The sequence below is a fragment of the Chanos chanos genome, chromosome 13 (assembly GCF_902362185.1).
Source record: "Chanos chanos chromosome 13, fChaCha1.1, whole genome shotgun sequence".
Lineage (NCBI taxonomy): Eukaryota > Metazoa > Chordata > Actinopteri > Gonorynchiformes > Chanidae > Chanos > Chanos chanos.
This window is the reverse complement of record NC_044507.1, coordinates 19,752,308-19,774,513: the sequence shown is the minus strand read 5'-3', so window position 1 is coordinate 19,774,513 and position 22,206 is coordinate 19,752,308. Positions and strand designations below refer to the sequence as shown.

The 22,206-nt window shown below is 39.1% G+C and overlaps 2 protein-coding genes across 2 annotated transcripts; one reads left to right on the top strand and one right to left on the bottom strand.

Annotated features, from left to right (window-relative positions):
- Positions 1 to 1,164: 1,164 nt before the first annotated feature.
- Positions 1,165 to 9,149, bottom strand: wipi2 (WD repeat domain, phosphoinositide interacting 2). Its single transcript, XM_030789978.1, has 12 exons — positions 8,947 to 9,149; positions 7,807 to 7,889; positions 7,300 to 7,469; positions 6,644 to 6,740; positions 6,297 to 6,394; positions 6,105 to 6,197; positions 5,883 to 5,953; positions 5,684 to 5,791; positions 5,319 to 5,483; positions 5,063 to 5,170; positions 2,668 to 2,765; positions 1,165 to 2,536 (listed from the first exon to the last, which is right to left on the bottom strand). Exons 1-12 carry the CDS (start codon positions 9,018 to 9,020, stop codon positions 2,424 to 2,426), a joined length of 1,278 nt encoding a protein of 425 aa, XP_030645838.1. The 5' UTR covers positions 9,021 to 9,149; the 3' UTR covers positions 1,165 to 2,423.
- A 1,362-nt stretch (positions 9,150 to 10,511) lies between these two features.
- On the top strand, positions 10,512 to 22,150 carry mmd2a (monocyte to macrophage differentiation-associated 2a). Its single transcript, XM_030790990.1, has 7 exons — positions 10,512 to 10,761; positions 15,171 to 15,252; positions 16,673 to 16,833; positions 18,786 to 18,860; positions 19,123 to 19,224; positions 19,640 to 19,709; positions 20,150 to 22,150. The coding sequence occupies exons 1-7, from the start codon at positions 10,706 to 10,708 to the stop codon at positions 20,351 to 20,353; spliced, it is 750 nt and encodes a 249-aa protein (XP_030646850.1). The 5' UTR covers positions 10,512 to 10,705; the 3' UTR covers positions 20,354 to 22,150.
- The last annotated feature ends 56 nt before the right edge of the window (positions 22,151 to 22,206 follow it).

Below are 22,206 nucleotides of genomic sequence, written 5' to 3'. Positions count from 1 at the left end.
AAAGCTAAATATGGAAAAAGAAAAAGCTTATCTTTGATACTGTAGGATATCTTTTATGCTGGTCATAGAATGCTTTTTATACCTTTGGTACAACGTTATTGTTTTGATTCTAAATAAATTCTGCATTTACATGAAGCAGCCATGATTTCTGCAACACTCTTACTTTGTCCTTTAATTTTTCTCTCCCTTTTTTCTCTTTTTTTAACTGTAGATAAAGTGCCTGAACAGAAAGCACAGAAAAAATAAAACTGTCCCAAAAGTCTGGTAAAATCTCAAAAAACAAAATAACAAAACAAAAAAACAAAAACAGTTTTTTTTATACTTAAATAATGTAAACAGATAAAAGAAATTGTAACTGTTTCATACAGACTTGGGTAATAAGAGGATTTATTTGAACTTTATATGGAACAATTCACATTTTATACAAAAATCATTAGAAAACAGATTAAAGTGGCCATGGGGGGCATTAGAGTTCATTGGCTGACGAGGGGAAAAAAAGGCAAATCTAAATATCAAACTGATGTTTGTTTTGGTAGGTACCATAAGGACATGTTTAAGATATTCATACATAAACATGTTCTTAAAGTTTGTCAGAGTGCACTGATTTAGACCCTGGTCTCTGATCGCCGGAAATGTGAGTTGATACACATATTTCATTAATTTTTGTGCTAAACTGGAGGCATTGGACAACAGAAAGTCTATGGAACCCTCTGGTAATCACATTCTTCATTGCTAACGTCATCTTAACACTTCACAATAATTTTATGATTCTAAAGGCTTCATCACCCAATTTAAACTGGTCTGGCACAGTGTGCAGACCATGTGACCAAGTCCAGGGTCCTGTCTGATGAACACGTGACAGTTCTCTCAGATGCCTGTGGGAACATACCCCAAAAAAAACATTAGCTCACAACATCTAGCTTGTGTTGGAAAATTTATGCGAATCACCATCCAGGGGCAGAAAAGCAAACAGATGGACAAATCCAAGTAATCAAGCTACTGCCTAACTGCTTTACTTCAGTTGTCTTACTTTTCAGTTCCAATGAAACCTGGACCTTTTTTTAAAACATTCAACATGTACAGTAGAGCTGGTGACCTCCAGATGGAGCTCACCTCAAACGTGTGTGTGTGTGTGTGTGTGTGTGTGAGTGAAATGCAAGGGCATTAGTCGAACACAATACGTTTATTTTATATTAAGTATAAAATAAAGCTTTATCAAAGAACAAAACGGCAGTTGCCCAATACAGGCAACACATCTGCAGTGCTTGAGTACCAGCTCCTACTGGAAATTAATGCATTTACCCCCTTCATTAAAGAGCCACTTTTAGCTAACTGAGGTTATCAATTTCACAAAGTCATTTCTTCACGTAAAGTGTTAAAATTCCTGAAGGAAACAGGGGTTCAGGTCATGGGAAGACAACGGGGTGATCAAAACCAAGATGTCAAAACTTGTCTTTTTTTTTTTTTTTTCTCTCATGTTCATCGTCAGATTTCTCATATGAACAGCCCAAAATGATGACAAGGGTAGTCAGACATTTCAGAATATCTTTACAGATATTAGTGTGCAGCCTTTGCCCCTAAAGAAAAACAAAAGCATCTGCTATAGATCTCGCTGATAATCGTTGTTAGGGAAAATGCGTTGAATACTGTTTAAGGCCGTCGGTACCGGCCCATAACATGCTTGTAACCAGGCAGCGACTGTTCCATAGCAACATGAGTTTCTGTCACGTACAGTGCTAACAGAGGACAATATTTACACCTCAGTGCGAAAGAACAGCGCTACAGATGTAGATGACATAAAAGCACTTCCACAGCTAAACATTTCTCGGAAATAATGACGGGCCACTGTACAATATACAGCCGAGTGCCAGGCGAAAAGAGCCAATTACCTTCTGATTGAATAAAAACAAACAAAGAAATAAACAACAAAACAAACAAACAAAAAAAACACATTAAGCTTCTGTCAAGGCTCAAGAGGAAAAAAAAAAAAACAAACTGTCCACCATACACATTAGATCCATCAATGTGAGAGCAAATGTTTTTATAGCAATCCTACACTTGGCACATGTACATGCAAAGCTAAGAGACGCGACACCTGCAGCTTGGTTTTCTCATTTTTAGTAACGATTAAAGGTCAATTCTGGCCTGTAAAGATTTGCCAGGGTTTTTTTTTTTTTCCTTTAAAAAAAAAAAGAAAGAAAAAAAAAAAGCCACAAGTGAGGGGGAAGAAAAAAAGAAGACGACATCTACACATAACAACAGACAGAATGAGGCTACTGCTAGGCTTGCTTTAAAATGCCCTCTCTTTTTAATCCCTTCTCCACCAAGTCACAGATTCATAGCAGCACCAGAGGAAGGACCCCCTTTAAACAAAGTCACTCAGTCTTCCATCTCCCGCCCCCGGGGTGTGACAGGTGTCGCCTTCAGTCCGTCTCCAGGATCAGAGGAGGCTGTTCGTTCTCTTCATCGAGATGCAGGGCGTTCATGTCTTCCTCCATGCCGGCACCTCCGACGGCTCCCTGGTCCTCAGAGTAGCCTAGAAGAGTGTGGACAGTGTCCAGCGTTTAAACTTGGTGGGAGACAAAGCATCGAGTGTTTGAGCAGCTGGGCTCCAGCCTTAGTAAGTGTGGTATCTTGTTAATTCATCCATGGCTTTAGAGCTCTCACCTTTGGTCACGGCCGCGCTGTACGTCTGTGCCACCAGTGGGCGGTCGTGTGTTGTCTGCTCTAAGATTTCATTCGCCGGCTCGGCACTTCCATCCAACCTGGTAGGACATTGATTGGTTCATTGAATTATTCTACGTCCAGCGAGCTTGAGGTGGCTGTCACAGTGCACGTTCAAAAACGCATGGTGGTAAAAACAGTTAGAACAAATCCCAGCCAAGCTTGTGAACACCTGCGTGGTAGATCAGTGATTTTTAAGTCCAACCCAGGGGACCCACTGGACAGAAATTCCTTGCTCTAAACCACCACTGACACAGCTGGTATGACTTAAATGCCAATCAAATTGTCTAAATTAGCTCAAAGGGGAGTGTTAGCTGAGGACTACATTAAAAACATCCCCTCTTCCTTTATACTGTGAATATCGTAACTCATGGAGCTGCTCATAGCAGGATGGGCTTGCTGGGCTCTGTTGGGTCTTGGTTCCGCCCAAGGTTTCTTCCTCCTATTCGCTTAAGTTTAAGATTTAAGATCTTTTTCCTTGCCACTGTCGCCTTGGACCTGCTCACTGAGGGTTTCGGCACTGATCTCTGTAAAGTTGCTTTGAGACAATTTAATTGTAAAATGTGCTATACAAATACATTGGAAGCGGAATTCAAAAGTGAATTGTCTGTTGAGACCCAAGGAGCGGACTTGAAAAACACCTGCACACTTTTGTAAACAAAATGTAGACAATTATTGCTTTCTCCCGGCTGTTCTTTTTATTGATGCAATCTTCTATTAATTACATCAAAGCTGGGGTGAGATATGGTCCTGTGCCTTCTCCATAACTGCATATTCTGTACAGGGATGATGGGGATCTAGCCATCTGCACAGCTGGTGTTTGATAAAAAAAAAAAACAAAAAAAAACTTGTGGACAACGTCTAATAAAAGTCTGCCCAATAAATTGTTGACGAATCCAACAACAGACGTGATATTAAACTCTTGCTCAAATGGGGTGCACAAAACTCACAGATATTAAATGCAAAATTTAATTTCCTATATAATGAAATGATTGTTGACACTAGATTAAGGCCTTGCCGTTACCCACTGACTATAAATGGTAGAGGTGGTGGAGACATACAGAGGCCTCAGAGTCATTTTAGGCCGTAAACTGCCACGGGAGACTAATGGTTATGACTGCATGATTATGAAGACAAACTGGTCGTTATGCTGACTGATACTATAACTGTGATTATTAAGTGCTTTTAAAAGAGCCTGTATATTTCATTCAAAATCTGTTGGCTCAATCTACATAATGGAAAACAGAACTGAAAACTGTATTCCAAAAGTGTGTCACTGCGCAGTCAGACTGAAATGAACAGATGGGAAACTTGATACAGTCATCTTGCCATTCAAACCCTTCTCAAAGTCCTTTTGACGGGTTTTCCAATGACTCAATGCTTTTGTGTGTGACAGTACTTTACAGGGCAGCTAACTGAGGTTTCCTTTTTTCACATCATAGCACCTCAATAGTGCGCCCTCTGAAACCAAAGTTTAGCCCAAGATGTTTGGTTTGTTGGGTTTTTAAATTCTTCCATGATATCAGGAGAGCTCATTTATTTTGAGTTTCTTTTTTTTTTTTAAATTCAAGTCAGATAGCAAAACCTTCACTATATTTGGAGAGAGGAACGGAGTTTTCGGCTGCACCCGGTCAGCTGACGGCTTGGACTGCGTTGACGGGAAAGTCTGTGATTCAGCAGATTATGTGACTACCTGATTAGTCAGACCACTCCAAACACACACTATTTAAAACAATGACCACTGGTTTGCACCATTACAGCCTATTCAACAGAGATTTATGGGCATTTACACAGCACACATGTGTACACAAGTACTGCTGGACAGCAAGAGCCTATTACTAAACTGATTAATGAAACATGGCCTTTTGTGACTAGTTCATTGCAAAGGCCAAAACCATGATTGTGATTAATGAACGACTAATTGCGCAGTACAAGTTACTCAAAAGTGCATCAGCTGCTTTGTTTACTATAGAAATGTTTCAAGAATGATGGAACAGCGCTGATTCTATTCCATTAAACCTGCTTGGGTCACTCTGCGTTAACTGACAGGCCATTCACGGACACTGTCCAGGCATACACCATTACCGTGCGGTCTTTATACCTTTTGTCCTCTAAATATTCTCTGCTCTCTCTGTTTTTTTTTATGGTTGACGTCCTTGTTTATTCGATCATGTGTAAAATGAACTCCAACAAAGGTTAATTAAGATTGTTTTGTCATTCTTCAAATCTCATTATGCTGTTGTTTTGATTCTGCCCTTGACCTTACTATGCAGGAGGGTTTCTCTACACACACACACACACACACACACACACAGCTCCACTGATGGCCCAGTCTTACTTGTGCTGCTTCATTAGTGTGCACTCTCCACCCTCCTGAGGATCGAGATTGTACAGGTAAAGGTAACCATCCGCTGCCGCTACCAGAAGGCGTGGAATCTTCTGGATTCTACAGTTACGAAAGGAAATCACAGCAAGTCATGACATCCAACTTCAGACCATAACAAAACTGACGTATGCTTCACACCTGTGCAGTCAATCAATCATTTGGAATTCAAAAACGACTGATCACAAGTGATCAAAACTTCACGACTTACATGGCAAGCGCGCAGATATTCTTGTGACCCGAAAATGGCAATCGAACAGTGGCAAAGGCCCGTCCTTGAGTGAACATCTCAGTGACCTGTGCAGGCAGGTACGTAGTGGAGGCCATGAGCACCTTCCCAAAGTATCCCGTCCAAGTGGTCGGCTCCTCCTGTGGCCTGCAGTGGAGAACAACCGCGTGTTAACACTTTTAAAAAGGAAACGTAAAATAAACGACTGAAAAAAAGAAACAAAAAAAAACAGGCAAAAGAAAGAAGACACAGACCAACGTACCAAAAAGACCAGATTAAAAAAAAAACTGAAAGATACTTTTAATACAATATTGTATCTGACTGATAGCCACGAATAACACACTTACTTTTCTCTCTGTGTCTCCAGCTTAAAAATATGCACTGTCTCTGTGTTGCTAGAAGCAGAGAGATAGAGTCCCTCCATACTGAAGGCTAAGGAGCAAATGCTGACGCATCTGCGAAAGAATAGCAGATTACTCTTTAGGTTTCAGTTTTATTTTTTACATTGCAAATGACTGTTGAACATTTCCACACAATGGCACTGACCTCTTCACTCCTCTTCTGAACTCAAAGAGTTTCTGACCTTCTGGAATGGAGAACACACGGATAACGGTACCCTGAAAAAAAAAGGGAAACAAAGTCAAACTGAGCAGCTGAATGAAATACGTCACAAATACAACAACAAAAGAGGGCTCTGAACTTTCAGTGTACAGACTGATTTCTGTGTCTCTGTTCTGGGTACTGAAAGAAAAAGAAAAAAAACCTTACCTTCTCTGAAGCTGTGGCCAGTCTGATTCCACTGGCATCAAATGCTAGGGCAGCCAAAGGGCTGTCATGAGCAGGGATCATGTTAGCAGCCCGCTGCAGAGACAAAAATAATCATGATTCTTTATTTCATTCACCGCATTACTGTTTGAGAACCACAGTTACTTGTCAAAATATGATGGAAATGAGACCTACCAAGTTAACGGTGTCAAAAACTTGTACCTCTCCTATTGTAGCACTGCCAGGGTAAGCTAAATAGCAGTTGTCATTACTGATTGAAAGCGCACACAACCCTGTGTTGGAGGGAAAGAAAAAAAAAAAAGGAGAGGGATCAAATTCAACCTTCACCGATGAAGCAATCAAAACACCACTCAGAACAACTGTACACTCCCCCGAAACTTTCACTTCTGTAAACAGCAGCGAAACAAAACACTGTGAAGTGCAGAAGAAACCATATTTTGCCTATCTAAAAACAAGGCCACAAGAAAGCGCTGACTATGAAGGTGACTAACATCAAGTTGTGCACATTTCCCCATGCGTACCTGATGGGTTTGGAGGCGTCTCCCGAATCGTATGTAGTACTTTCATATCTCTGATGTTGTGGATATACAGTGATTCTTCCAGACATACTATCAACCTCTACAAAACAAATGACATAAGACAATACCACAAGTTCATGCCACAGATTAAAAAAGACAGTTTTTAGAATTCAGTGAACATAGACAATTATCATAAAGGCATTCTAAGATGCAGGAAAGCCATGAATCAAATCACACCACAAATTTTGGTAAGAAGGAAAACTAAAAAAAAAAAATACAATAGGAACTGAAACGGTGTGAGGACTCCTTTGAATTCCCCTAATAAACTGACTGAAATTCACTGATGAAGCAACTAAAAGCTCTTGGGCTGCAACATTTAAATAAAATATCTAGATTAAGTACATGCAAATGTATTATAGTGTGTAACAAGTCATTGACAGTGTTGTTAAAATGGCATTGAGTTTTCAGGTCCTTATGTACAGTTAAGTTACAATACAAAGCAAAGTTGTAACAATACAGCAGATAAGGACACATTAATAGAGGTAGTGTGTTGGTTAGAATAATCAAAGACATGTCATGCCTTTTCAGGGAAAAAAAAAGGCTTACATTTACCGTATAATTATGTATGCATCACACACAAGCATACAGTCTTAATTTACCTGTCTGTTTAGTTTCACAGCAAGAATAGTGTTAGAATAGCTGTAGTTACAGATTTCCGTCCCTTTCTTGAAGTGACACACTTTCAGCTTCCTAGGTGCCTTCAGGCTAACAATAGCAACAAGGCTACTTGAGAACAGCCTTTCCACGATGCACACATCTTCAGTGTCAGCTGAGATTAAAAAAAAAAAAAAGCAAAACAACAGATCAATTAGTCTGGGGAATTATGATTTGGCAGTATACCGTTCTAACATTTTATACTGATAATTCACTTCAGAACGTGTTTTAGAAAGGGTTTATATACGTGTATGTACACAGACATGTATATGCAAAAGCTAATATCAAGATAGGCCAGAAGTCTAACTGAAATTACAAGCAACATTTCTTCCTATTCAATCCAACATCATTCATACCAACTTTATTACTATATTACTAATATTTAGCCTAATCTTTTAACAAGGCAACACATCAACAAGAACAAAAGTCATGTAGAAGAGAGGGATACTTACTACATTCATAAATCTGTTCCAATTTATCGACTGAGGACAAAGAGAAAAACTTGTATCCGGATTTAGTGCCAACAGCTAAGGACCTAAGGAGACACAGAGATGTTGCAATCAACTACTTTAATCATGCAAGAATTACAAATCCAGGGCATGGTCTCTTTCACAGGACTGCTGACAGTGGCGTAGTGTAGAAGGGGATATTTTGCAATCCGAGTTAAGCATGACGTATGTTTTTTAAAAAGGTGGATGAACAAGCGGCTTTCAGTATAGCTTTTCTGAAATTTGATTAGTTGGGGGATACACTGACATGCTAGGACATGAAAGTAATCCTGACATAGAGGCCTATCTGAAACTCGTTTTAAATTAAAATGATCGACTTTGAAGACACGATGATAGCCCTTACTTGCTAACATTAGCTACCTAACGTTAGCATGGATGACATCAAAACAAAGAGCTCAAAGTTAATTTGACGACAATGTGCGAACATAACATCCACTTAACGATTTCATTGTGACATTCTTATATACCCCTCTATCTAGTAAAGTGAATTGATTGATCACTGCTCTATCATCAAATTTACTCAAGACAGCTACATAACTAAAGAGGTAGGAGTACGTGAGCTGCCACATGTATGCTTATTACCGTATAACGGGAACGAGTAACCTAACTGTCATGTCTTTCTCAAGCTGTTGAGGTGAGGAATTCAATCATTTTTGTTTCTACACGTCATCAGCACATAAAATCTGTTTCTGTCCAAGATGCCTTTTACACGAATTATGATGACTGACATTATGGTATGATGCATTCGGACTGAAGTTAGAGACAACCCATAATATGCCAGTGCAGCTACAGGTAACTAACTAGCTAGCATATGGTATAGCTTTTATGGTAACTGGCTACTGTAGGGTTCAATAAAATAACTTTAAATTGAAAACAATAAAAAGACATTTAATGTTAACAATATGACCCAAAGTAGCATCAAATGAAGAGCAGTGCATTAAAGCGTGACGGGAAATTTAAAGAACTTCGTTGAGCTAAATGGCAGTTAGCAAGCTAGCTTTAGCTTAACATTAGGTAGCTTGGTTGCTACACTAGGCCCCCAGAAGAACGATTCTGTGAATCATTCGCCCTGTTCTGCCTTACGTGTTGTCCTGATTAAAGTTGGCGAAGAGGAGCTGGCTGCAGCCGGCCTCCCCGCTCTGACTGGCCAAGTTCATGGGCTCGGCACCATCTACAAGTCAAGCTGAAACAGAAACAGATGCAGTCAGGTTCGGGTGGTGATTTCGCAGTGTCTACAGAGTTTCTTTACGAAGCCATCGTTCCACCCTTATTCCAACGATTGTTGTTGTTTTTCTCCCCACCAATGTTGCGCTTTCCTCGTGCGCAAGCGCAGATTGGGAGGGCTGGAAGCCAGAGTCGTTTTAAAGGAGAACACACAGTTTTCGTTATGTTTCCTTTCCGCGGTTTGTTGCATAAACCGACTGATGTGCTATGCAGAGAAGCAAAATAAGATCAAAATAGGTTAAAGCAAATAACGTACAAAATTAACCACCTGATCAGGATTTAAGTCAGTTAATTTTGTTAATGTATTTTTACAATATTTTGTCATGTACATTTTCCTTTTAACGAAAAGAATGTAAATGTTACTCCATCAAGGAGAAAACCCGTTTGTCTGGGTACCATGTAGCACTGCATATTGTCCTGTCTTTCACTGCTGAATATTGTGCTTCGCATGTACATGCTGTAGAGCTGGTGTGAGAGGTTCTAACTGACATTAGTGTATTCTGTTGGAAAGGATTACCGATTGACGTCTCATTTTACCACTATACCTCCAAGTCCTTTTCCATTTCCATTCCAGTTTGGCAGTCACAACTCATTTGATCCGAGTAAATATTGCAGAAGATTAAAAAAAGAAAGAAAAAAAAAAAACTCGTCATGAATTTTGTATCATCGCCATAATTTCAATCCGATTGCAGTATCTCCGAGCCAGCCAGCCAGCCGGCTGGACATTAAGATAATTTTTATATGATAAATGCAACTAGGAGATGAAGAGACATGTTGTCAAGTGGTCAAGAATTAGAGACCCTCAAGTTCTTCACAGAAACACTGTGTTTGTGTGTGCTCCACTCTGAAGTTCTGCTGGATCCCGATCAGGATTTTATTCAGTTCATTTGATTGCTCTTTCGGAATTTACACCGAGTACTACATTTCACTAGAGAATTTCTGTTGCCAGTAGAGGGCTGTTGTTGAAAGCTATGTAGGGTAGTAATGGAACTAGGACTATATTCTATAAATCGTTTTGCTTTTTTTGTATGGTGTGATTAATTCAATTTAAGAGTTCAAAGTTCCATTTAAGAAAACAGTTAAAAGTAAAAATAAACAAAATGCCCGCACAAGCTTCAAAGAGACATCTCTCTCTCTCTCTCTCTCTCTCTCTCTCTCTCTCTCTCTCTCATTTGTAGGATTAAAAGCAATTTACTAAAAGTGCGAGTATGCTGGAAGTGATGCGAAAGTACGATAGATGTTGCATTATTTTTGCATCACTATCTAATTGTTATCAAAGATGTGGAAACATCATTCTGCGATTTAGGTTGTCTTCCGCGGCTTTCTTTTTTTGAGGACTTTCTCTGTTTACTTAGGGGAGCAAGGGGGCGGGGATGAGATTTAATACAGCGTTATCTGTCAAGCATACCTAGGAGGGGTCACGAAACGGAGTTTACCATATTGCATTAAGCCTTTGTCATATTTATTGGCACTGCTCGTATCCCCTCGTTTCATGTCCGTGAAGTTTTGTATGGAGGAACTTTCTTCATGTGCGTGTCAGCTCCATTAATCTGGCGCAAGCTTGGACATAACTGTGATCATCCGGAGTTATTTTGCTTTTGGCACGTTAACACGTTTGATGCTGAGATGTTCGAATGTGTACAGCATGGATTTTAAGAAGACAAAGTATGGAAGGTAAATCGCTCCAAACAACTGTACTGACCGATCTGATAAGAGTATTAAATAAAAATCTCCACCTATCGATATATGGAAAAGTAACATGCATATAAAAGTAAGTATTGATTAGGCCTATGTGTACCTGAAATCTGTCCGGTTTCAATAGTCGTTTACATCACCTGAGTTTAAAAAAAGATGGCTGCTGTTCTGTGTTGTGAGTTTAACTGAATCTACATCGTTTTGGCAGCTGAACACAAACTTTTTTTTCAAAGCAGTGAACCACTTGGCTTGTTGTCAGTAGCCTTGGTCTTCGTGTTACCGCAGTACAACTTACAATAAACGCAAAAGCATAAAATCAAAAACCTGTGAGTTATAGACACACAGTTCTGCCTTTATTGAAGAAACCCTTTTTAATGACCATCTTTGAGCTGGTACATCTGATCGTATGCGCACACATAAAACAAAATAGCAAATTGGTCCTAAAAACCATATGAAATTTCTTATCCCCCAAGCAGTGATGAATTCATCTAGCACCTGAAATCATTATCAATATCAGATGTAATTTTGTCACTGCAACACACACGCACACACACACGCACAGAGAGAGAGAGAGAGAGGGAACAAGGGACATTCTTTTATGAGACAGAAATTTCTTTATATTAAAATGGTTAATACGCACTCTGAAAAGCAGCCTTTGTGTTTTGTTTTATGGAGAAACATAAACCTGCGTAAGGTTAAAAAATTTTTGAGGTGCTTTACACACTATTTATTTATGCAAATAATGCATCAGATTTTTAAAAGATGCAAGATGTTATTTCACACTCAACAATTTTGCTATGTGTAAATCTTTTAAAATGATTATTCACATTGGTGAAAATGGAATCTTTGTAGCCTTCATAAACTTTAAAAGTGAAAGTGTTACTTCAAAGTATTTTTTTCCCTCGGAAACTATCCTCTGAAAGTACATTTGAGTGGATATCTACATATCTGTAAATTCAAATCAGGTCAAATTTGCTTTGTGCTAATCATAGCCGTGCTTTATAACATGAATGTAAACATTAGCATTACCTTTAACATTGCAGACATTACACTGTTAATTCAATGGGTGAAAATGATCAATCCTCTTAGCACTAAGCAATCCTCTTAATGTATGGCATTTTCTTCTTAATGTTTCGCAAACAGTAACTTCATATAATTACCTAATGTAATGTTCTGCAGAAATGAAAGTAACATACATACATTCAGTCATGTTCTTGTATTATTCTGTTAGAATGAACTGTAAAGGCCCTGTACTTTAAGAAATGTTTGAGTGAAAAATATTGTAAGTGTAATTGAACTTGAGACAAACACACATGAGAGAAGTTGTGAGGACTTTCAGTCAGAGAGGAAGAAGAACAGGATGGAGCAATGTTTCCTCTCAGACAAACTAGGCTTTATTGTGTTCCCTCCCCATCTGACAATAGACTGAGGACGTGAAAGTATTCCCAGCACAGGCCTTGTGATGTAATCTCTCTGGGCCCTCTCTCAGATGCACTGAACCGGACATGAGTGATCCTAAATAACTTGGCTCCATTTTTTTTACATAATGTTTTGTTCTAAAACATTTTCACTATAAATGTATGAAGAAGGGTCACAGTAAGCCAAACAAAAATCATAATAGAGCTCTTAGGTGTTTCTTCAGTAAATACGACTAACACGAAACAAATTTGTATTAATAATTTAGGGTTAGAGTTAGGGTTAGGGCTTTGATTTGACTGACACCAGGTATAAACCGGTTTATGGGATAAAAATTCCAATTTGTATAACTGGAGTAAAAACTTATAGAAATGTAGTAAAAAAAAAAAGTAAATCCCCTCACAAGTTCTATTTATTCAGGTGATTAAGCTGTTTAGTGGAATTGAAATGAGCTAAATGTAATCTCTAATTCTTAATTTCCATGGAGAAGTGAGCTTCTTTTTTCTTTCTTTCTTTTTTTTATTTCATTAATTGCTTGAGCGTTACCATGACATTTCTTTACCTTACCTCTGTTGTTACACGCAGTAGGTACTCTGGAAATTTCCATTGTTGTGTTGCTTAGAACTGAATGAATTGAGGCTGTGTGATTATTTTGGGAGTCTCAATGAGTGTGTGTTTGAGAACATCTTTCAGTGGGTCTGTTTTTTAATCCTTTTGGAAAGGAAGTCCTGACCTCAGGATGTCAGATGTGATTAGAGCAATGCATTTATCATTGACGTGCACAGTATACTGACTGAGCTGTTTTTGAAAGAGAAAACTTCAACTTAAAATTAAGACAACCATAATCCTACAAACAATGAATATGGATGCCCTCTCAGGCACAAACACATAGATCCTCCTGCGTCACTGCAAAGTAGTAGGTTCAAGAATTGTTTTCGTCCGTTTTGATTTTATAAAGAGAGAACGTGATTTGATCTGTGTTCAGATTCATGAAATCTGTAAATCCTTTGATCAGACCTCTCAGGGCATGGATGAGAGTGTGGCTTCTTTTGGTTATTTGCACTCCTTGTGTTTATGTCTTCATTTGATACTCAGATGTATTTTACTCATCTGTCTTAGGAGTGAAAGTGCATAACCACTCAGCTTTAGTTATATACTGAAAGCAGAGCAACACAAAGCAGCCCATTCCTGTTTAGGCTTCTCCCATTGCCCTTGGGATGATTACAGTATAACTTACTGTACATGGAGGAAATCTCGCTCCACTTTCACTCAGTGCTGTTTCTGTCCTTAACCCATAGACTGCAGATTGAATATAATTGCGTGAATTCCGTCCTGTAGGCTGAAGCCAAAAACAGACAGGCTTTGGCGTTAGCCATTGGAAGACGGCCAAAGAGTTATTTATGAATTCATCCATGTTAATGAAGAGAAAATCTGTTTGTGTCTGGTCATCTGAGGGGAATCTTCCCAGGAAAAGAGTAAAAGCATTTAAACAAGTCAGTGGCGTGAAAGATAAAGCTGAAAATTATGCTCCAAATATCTCGCCACTCAAAGGCTTGTTTCTGCATGAGCACCCTTTTAGGATTGTGCTCACTGAGTCGTGTGAGACACCTGGACCACCTCTGTCAGTTTGGTTCTACTTATTGATATTGCCTTTTCAAAAACCACATAAAAATTGCTGCCATGATCACTTTTGGTCGTTCAGATTTGAAAAAAGATATGCACCCTCATTCCAATCATACACACAGATATGTACCCAAATTCCTATCACATTCAGTCACATGTTTCCAGCACTTGTTTTTCGTAAACAAAATGAAAAACACATTTAAAAGGGACTTGCATTTTATTTTTGACTGGATACATGTTAAGTCTTTATGTATCCTTTTTTTTTTTTTGGTGAGGTACGAGATCCAGATTTAACTTTAATTAAAATAACTTTAGTAGAAAGAACTAGGAGCGGTGCCATCATTACTACAAATTAAGACAGTCAAATACCTGTGAGAGCCTATATGTTTTATCACTTCAGCATCATTTTATTAGTTTAAAAGTTAATTGTGTACCCTTATTAGTAATGACTTTTAATTACTTTTCCCTTGTGTGTACCACTGTTACAACTCAGGCCCATTAATTACATTACACAGATAAAGCATTTTTCACAGAAAGCAATGAAAGAAAATCCCCAAGCCCCTGGTTGGCATGGATACTCTGACATCATCACTCAGCAGCTTAATATGAGTGACATAAAGAGTCTCAGATTCCATGTTGGATTAGGTATGTGGTTACTACTCTGGTTAATGCTTAGCAACCATAGAACACAGCAAAACTCGAATAGCGTGATCTGGATTAGAATCATTTTCTTTAGATGCCTTACAATGGAATTTTCAGTTCTTGGCAGCAAAAAGAAAATTCTCTTGTGCTCTGAACCCATCACAAATTATATTATTATGGACCACAATCACATCTGAGGAATAACATAGACAGAAAAATGAACTTTACGTGGAAGTCTGTTTCAAGCCGTTGTCTGTCTCCCAGTGCTCTCAGATAAGTAAATGAGATGAGACATTTAATCGTTACTACCACATTGAGAAGTTTGATTTGTTCACAGTGAGGTTAGAGAAAACTTGCCTGTGCAGGTTCAAAAACAGCAAGGCAACCGCAGTATGGTCATACCATGTCAGATAGCATCAAATCCAAACCTGCAGCTGCATATAGTTTGGGATGTGTGGCCGTCAAAGGTGAAAATTCACTGGACAAAGAAAAAACCCTTTAAGCCTTTAAAAAGAAGAAGAAGAAGAACATATTGTTCATAAATTTAGTTTGATGAGTTGAAAACTAAACACACCCTTCAACACCATCAACCACTATATCTGAGTCACTGAACATATAAGAGTGACAAGGCAGCACATGGTTTGACCTAATGTTTTTGTTCGAAAGAAGGTCAATGCAAATAAATATATTTGTTTTTTTGGTTCTAGATTCATGAACAACAGGGTCCCGTCAAGCAAAAGATACCAGCCAACAGAATATGAGCATGCTGCTAACTGTGCAACCCATGCAGTAAGTAGGCTTCTCACTCCACTCTTATCACTTCACTCACCCTTCTCTTGGTGTGTAATCTACTGAAGTTCAGGGCCTGTTGGAAATCTACAGCTTGTCCTGACTTACACTTCAAAGACATAAATTCACATGTATACAGTAAATAGAGGAAATGAGAAACTGGATAGGTGGGATAAAGCAGAATTGACTGTGACAGGTAATAGTTACCTGAGGTAAAGGAATGGAGAGCCCAATGACGGGACGTTGTAAAACCGTTTCTATTTAAACGTTCTCCTGTTTACTGCGTGCCGTCTGCCGTGAAGCTTACGGAGATGTCAATAAGTGTGCAACACCAGTTCTCTAGTGGTTATATACAGATAGGGTTACATACAGATACACATATAAGCAACTGTGAAATATTCCACCATCTAACAGCTGGCTGTTAAACTTACCCGCACCAGTACGACGTTTTATTCAGTTCAATCTGTTGCAAACTTTGAAATCATCACAAACGTTTTGCCAGGCCTTCTGACATTGCCCTGTTATTTTAAAGTCACCATTATGTGAATCATTTAGCTGTTCAGTATGGTAGTTTGCTACGGAATCAAAGCTATGCCCTGTCTTTGATCACATTCTCTCTTTTTTTTGTGTGTGTGTGTGTGGACATGTTCTTGTGGCCTTGCAGCAGCAATGCTGTTTGGATAACATCCTGCTTGAGCTAATCCCTGTTTGTCACAGGGACACATCTGGCACGCCCGGTTTCAGAGAAGGGAGGCTGGTGGACACAGAGCAAATCCTCTTTTCTCCTCTATTTTAAATACTCAGCCTGCTAGCTCACAAACTGTGCAAGAGCCGTGCACAAACTGTGCGAGATTAGTGCTTAGACTGTGCAAGATTTGTACCCAGATGAGGCTTACGTTTATTTGGTTTGCGTTTAGTCAAACTCTTCTCACTGATTTGGAGATAGTGTAAGAGCATGATACCTTTGCCTTGGGTAAACTCACACTGTTGACTTTTGATGATAACAGTGTCTCTTTGCGTTATAACAGTCACGTCTTTACAGTGTGGCGTGACTGTACGTTTTACTGAATGCGGCAGTTAAAATCAGTTACTTTCACGCGGTGGATGTTAAACTGACAGAGTGATAAAGGGTTAGTCAAAGATCTTGAGAATTTAAGCTTGTGTCTGCAGGCTCTGCCTGGGGAAAACCTCTTTCCTTGTTCTGGTCTGATGCAAATGAGTTATGCAGTCCATAAACAATGCTTAAATTTCCCAGTATTCCTGTTGAGGGAACATGATTGACTTTTATCATCTGTTAACATAAAAATAACAAGATGACAGTCTCACTTCAGCCTGACAAATGTTGTGTGTGTGTGTGTGTGTGTGTGTGTGTGTGTGTGTGTGTGTGTGCGTGCGCACTTGCATATTTGTTTTAAACTAGCTCTGGATCATTCCCAGCCTCATTGGTAGTTCATTGTTGTACTTCCTCTCTGATGACCAATGGGAGACCATCACTGCGTGGATGTATGGCGCTGGGCTATCTGGCCTTTTCATCATGTCCACTGTCTTTCATACCGTATCCTGGAAGAAAAGTCACCTCCGGTGGGTATTCTTAAAGGAGAAGAGGAGGGAAAAAAACAAAACAAAGACTTTCTGGAAAGTTCCACTTTATGTAGCCCTTTTAGAAATATGATATTACTTGGTTTACTGCTCAGGGATTAGCAGAGAAGATCTGTGCAGATAGACATTACTACAAGTTGTGTAACTCAGTGAATTTAGGTGGAAAAACATCCGTGGCCAGTCGCTGGGTGGGAATCCATCTGCTGTCATGAACATCACGTACAGTTGGTACACTATACCTCAGCCCAGGGTGAAGTGTGAAGGCATGAGTGCTCATGTGTTTATTATAAACTGCCTTTAGTGATGAAACAAACACATTCCCAGGATTAATGAGGTTATTTTTATCTATTCTTTTATTAGGATTTGAATTGTTTTAACCTAGATTAGACTGTAAAAGCAGCTCATCTCTTTGTGGTGCTGAAATTGATGAACTCAGTTTTCAGTGAGCAACACCAGGTGCAGTGTTGTTCCAGGAAATGGAGAAAACGTAAACGTCAACATTACGTTTTCTTACAGTTTGTCAGATCGTTCAGTCACTCTCTGTTTACCAGTAACAGAAGACGGTCATGAGACTTCTTTTTGAAGAAAGACACATTATTTATATTGTAGACACATTATTTATATTGTAATAAAAAGCCAAGGTCAGTGATGACACATATCTGCCAGGAGTGGAAACAACACAGACTGCACATCTGTAGCCCCCCCCCCCCCCCCCCCCCCCCAAAGAATAGCATGTTTTGTTTTGACGTAAAAGCAGCACAAAGCTCTCTTCCCCTATTGCTCATAAAAGTATCCTCTTTTCTTGAGGTGCTTTGACTCCACTGTTGTGGAGAAGTGCATTGTTCCCATTGTTATTGTTACTTAATTCTCCTTAGCAGGGAATTTTGGAGAGAGTGTAAACTAAATATTTAGTCAGGAGAAGGCTTAAGAACCAGATTTTGGGACATAAAGGTACAACTAAGTAATCATAAAATACTTATGGTGAAGAAATCTAACAATGTGATGCTGAAATCTATTTTTTTTTACTCAAAAGGTTTAAAAGTCATTTTTGATAAGGTGACCTGTTTACAAAGGGACTAGATGGTGGGTACTGGGCTACCCACATGTAGGTATAAACCAGTATCTCATCTGTGAAACACAAAAAATATCATCAGTATGACTGACCCACTTTAATCTTCCGCTGCTCTACCCTACCCAATTTCCTTTACCTCACAATAGTGTGAAAATACATTAAAATATGCCCGTGCACATGTCATATAACCAGAAAATAACACAAAACAAATGAATATAAAGGAAAAGAAGCATATTTAAGAAACAGTTTGTGTGGGATTTTGAAGGCTTGATTTGTAAGGCTCTGTCAGAAAGCAGAGTGTTTCACGTATGGCCACACAGAAGAGGCTTGCTGGTCCTGTATTTAAATGACGTGACTCACTTAGACTTGTCATTTCTTGTTGATTTCACTCAGACATGTCCCTGACACAGGTCTGCTGAAGTCTTCTTTTAAGATCATTTGTATCTTGTGTTTGTGAATGTGACCAGCAGTAAAATTGCACTCATGCTCTCACATGTTAAAAGTGTATGGCAGCTCTGGCTGGGCCTGCATTCCACGGCACAAAATCATAATCCATTTAAATAAGTGCGTGCGATGGGCCGGGGCTTGATGCAGTGCAGTACACTACAGCAGTATGCGCTGTCACTGTCAGGTTACTGAAGAGCTGTTTTGTACGAACGTTTTGGACGTAGGGTTACAGGTTCTAGCGAAGAATATTAATGAATTCAGTGAATAGACCTCTGAGGACACAGCTGTGTCAAAGACTGTTTTTTGGTTGAGAATGCTGTGACTGAAATCTTTTTTTGTCCGTGTGTGCGTGCGTGCATGTGTGTGTGTATGTCTGTGTGTGTGTGTGTGTGTGTGTGTGTGTGTTCTGCGACAGTAAGGTTGAACAGAGCTTCCACATGTGTGATCGCATGGTGATTTATTTCTTCATAGCTGCCTCCTATGCCCCTTGGTGAGTACGACACAGTTCATTTCAGCAGTTTTGAACTAGTCTTCTGTCATCACTGTTTAGATTTTGTTAACATTTGTGTTGTGCAATGAGTAAATGAATGCTCTTTCTCTGTAAAAATGTCAACTCTTTGTCGTCAAACAATGTCAAATATTGAAACACTTGATCGGCTCTTTCATCTTTAACGTCGTGTGTTTGTTGTTAAAAGGCGTATTTTGTACTGGCACAGAGTGTAATCACACTGGTGTGGTTGTGTTTTCTGCAGGTTGAACCTGAGGGAGTTAGGACCCTGGGCGTCCCATATGCGCTGGTTGGTTTGGTTCATGGCCTGTGTAGGCTCCGTCTATGTGTTCTTCTTTCATGAGAGGTCTGAGACGTAATAACTGTTTGTTTTTCCATTGCTGTCAGTCATTTAAACATAGTTGCAACAATCAGCTAATTGCTTGCATACAACATTTCATCCATATTTGAGGTTATGTCTCTTTGGTACCTTATTTTTTTCTCTTTTTCAGGCTGAATGCCTTCATCATATTCATAAAGTGTCAGTTATTAGTCATTTTCTCATTTGACATGGTCTTACTTTTTTGAATTTTTATAAACTATAGTTGGTGTAAAACACAGGATCTGTGATTTAAGTATTATATCAGGAATGTTTTGGAGTTTAATCAGTAGCTGATTAGTAGCACATAGCACACTGAATTTAAAAGGTCTGACCAAAATGCACAGAAAAAGGATGCTCATTTGAAATAATTAATATAAAAAGCGTCTCCATTATTTCTTAGGTATAAGATTGTGGATCTGCTTTGCTATATAGCAATGGGGACTGCACCTGCCCTCGTGCTTCTGTCTATGGTGAGAATGATGAATTGATTTTTGAGATACCCTCAGAGAAGGACTAATCACATACTAAAACAGTGTCATAAACCATAAGTTCCTCAGCCCTGTTGTATCTGCTGTTATATTTTTAACGCTTGGAGAGACATTTTCCTTTAGTCAAAAAACATATTTATTTTGTCGAGTTTATGGATCAAGAGTAGTGCGGTTCTGTGGTTGTTCTAAACTAGTGTTCTCCAGTTTTGTTCCTGGGGTCCAAGGAACTCTACACATTTTAGATTTCCTACTGAAAAAAGACACCTAATTCAGTTCAAAGGCTGATCATCAAGCCCTCGGTTATTTAAAGCAAGGAAACTGGGTGCCATCAGGAGTAGGATGGGGGGTTGGGTGGTGGGGGGGGGGGGGGGGGGGGGGGGGGGGGGGGGCAGAATTTGTTCTGAGCATCTGCTTTTTTTCAGGCTGATCGGGAGGGCGTGTTAGAGCTTTCTGTGGGCGGGATCTTCTACTGCCTGGGCGTGGTCTTCTTCAAGAGTGACGGGCTCATCCCTTTTGCCCACGCCATCTGGCATGTGTTTGTTGTCATTGGAGCGGGCATACACTACTACGCCATCTGGAGGTATCTCTACTCCACAGAGGGCAATCAGATGAAAACATCTAGGTGACATGCATTGCTGAGAGACTAGTCCTACAACAGCACCACTGACAACTGGACCTGAGGATGGCCAGACAGCCTTTCAGGAGCAGGAGGGTGTCCTGATATTACACCTCCATCTCCAACGAGCTGCTCATTCACAGCCAACAGCAGACTTATACAAGCATTAGCGCCTGATCACAAGTTGCCTTTGAAATCTTCCACATCAGTAGAAGAAGGATATATTATGTTACTGAATCTTCAGTTTAATTTTTTTATAGAGCAGATGAGTCTGTAAGACTCTTAATGTTGAGCTATGATTAGCAGTTTGATTTTGGAAGTGCAGCACTTTAAAGAAAATAGATTTTTTTACTAAAGATGAACAATGTTCGAATGAGTCAGTGTTTACAAGCAAAATTGGGAGTTTTCTAAAGTAGTTGTTTCAGTTGTTATCCTCAGTCACTTACATCACCTGCAGGCTTACATATCAGGTTTTAATAGCACATCATGCTAAATGAAACTGGAGAAATACTCAGAAGATTAGCCTCTACGTCTTTAATAGTAAGAGAACTTAATTCCCCTCGGTAATTAAAAAAAAAAAACACAAATGACTGACAGGTAAAAGGGTTGACCATTCACTTCATCATATTTTATGTATTTTACATATATGAACATTTCGGCTTTCTTCTTTTCCATGTATCCTCTAGCCTGGCATCCAGCAGACATGAGAAGTCATTCTGTTGTGTTAGCCAATCACACACAAAGGGAATCCAAACCATTTCAGGAGATATGACAAACAGCAAACATTACAAGAAAGAGTGTGAGGGGGAAGAAATGTCAATCCTGTGACGTATTTGAGGCTCAATCTTCTGATAGCCTATTAAATCTGACAACTACTGTGTAGTGTTTGTGTAAGGCTTTACAAACACTCTTGTGTAGCCTTTGTTGTTCTGTGGCAATCATATGAATTCTCTGTATGCTGTTTTCAGTGTGTTTATGAAGACAATCACCTCATGTTTATGATGTAATGAGTGGCCAATCAGCAAGGCTCCTGTGGTCAGTTACAAACTGTGTGGTGCATTAAAAAAAACAAAAACAACTCTTTTAAGGTCATTCGACTTTGGTCAAGGTCATTCCACTCTGAGGCTTACTGTTGCTGAGTTCAGTCATGCCTCATTTTGCTGCAATTCCACACTTGCTCCTTTGATATTCCTCTATAACAATAACACTATCGTTAATTTTAACTTGAGGTTCCACTATACTCTGTACTGTTTTTCTAGTCTCATTTTTTGATCATATCTCTTATAATAGCAAATCTTTTAAAAATTATACTCCAATTACAACACAAGTTACTGATTGATATGTTTCATAGTACTGTAAGGATCAACATAATTTTTAATGAAATTGTTTCTCATTTTCATTACCATGGTATGTTCCATAGTTTCATTAGCCATTGTACTGTTTAAAAATCTACAATATGTGAATGCATCAAAAAAAAAAAAAAAATTGTTGAGACACTGGTCAGTAACAACAACGGGTACAATAAAATATTGTAAATTGTCATAGAGGTTCTTACTCAGAAATTCCCTTTATTATTTTTCTTTGTAACAGCTGTAAACATCGACTGATGTGAATGCACTGTAACAGAGAGATTCGTACACTGCAGATGCACTTCCATTTTTATTCATTTCCAGACACCATTTACTGACATTATGTCTGGTAAGAGAATCATTTTGTTTAATCACAAAGTTGAATTAAAGACTGAGAAGATTTTAGTCTTTATAACCATTGTTTAATGATTGTTGTAATAAATTACTGTGATAACCGTCTGCTGGGAGGCTGTCTTTGTAGCATGGTTTTGTTATCACCACCACAGCCAAACAC

What these genes read in the sequence shown, in the direction of transcription:
- mmd2a (XM_030790990.1), top strand. Translation starts at nt 10,706, where the DNA reads ATGCTGAGATGTTCGAATGTGTACAGCATGGATTTTAAGAAGACAAAG. An exon ending in CTAACTGTGCAACCCATGCA is followed by an intron (nt 15,253 to 16,672) that starts GTAAGTAGGCTT and finishes GTTTTAAACTAG; the next exon opens with CTCTGGATCATTCCCAGCCT. An exon ending in GCTGCCTCCTATGCCCCTTG is followed by an intron (nt 18,861 to 19,122) that starts GTGAGTACGACA and finishes TGTTTTCTGCAG; the next exon opens with GTTGAACCTGAGGGAGTTAG.
- wipi2 (XM_030789978.1), bottom strand. Translation starts at nt 9,020, where the DNA reads ATGAACTTGGCCAGTCAGAGCGGGGAGGCCGGCTGCAGCCAGCTCCTC. An exon ending in CTGTGAAACTAAACAGACAG is followed by an intron (nt 6,741 to 7,299) that starts GTAAATTAAGAC and finishes TTTGTTTTGTAG; the next exon opens with AGGTTGATAGTATGTCTGGA. An exon ending in ACACTAATGAAGCAGCACAA is followed by an intron (nt 2,766 to 5,062) that starts GTAAGACTGGGC and finishes ATGTCCTACCAG; the next exon opens with GTTGGATGGAAGTGCCGAGC.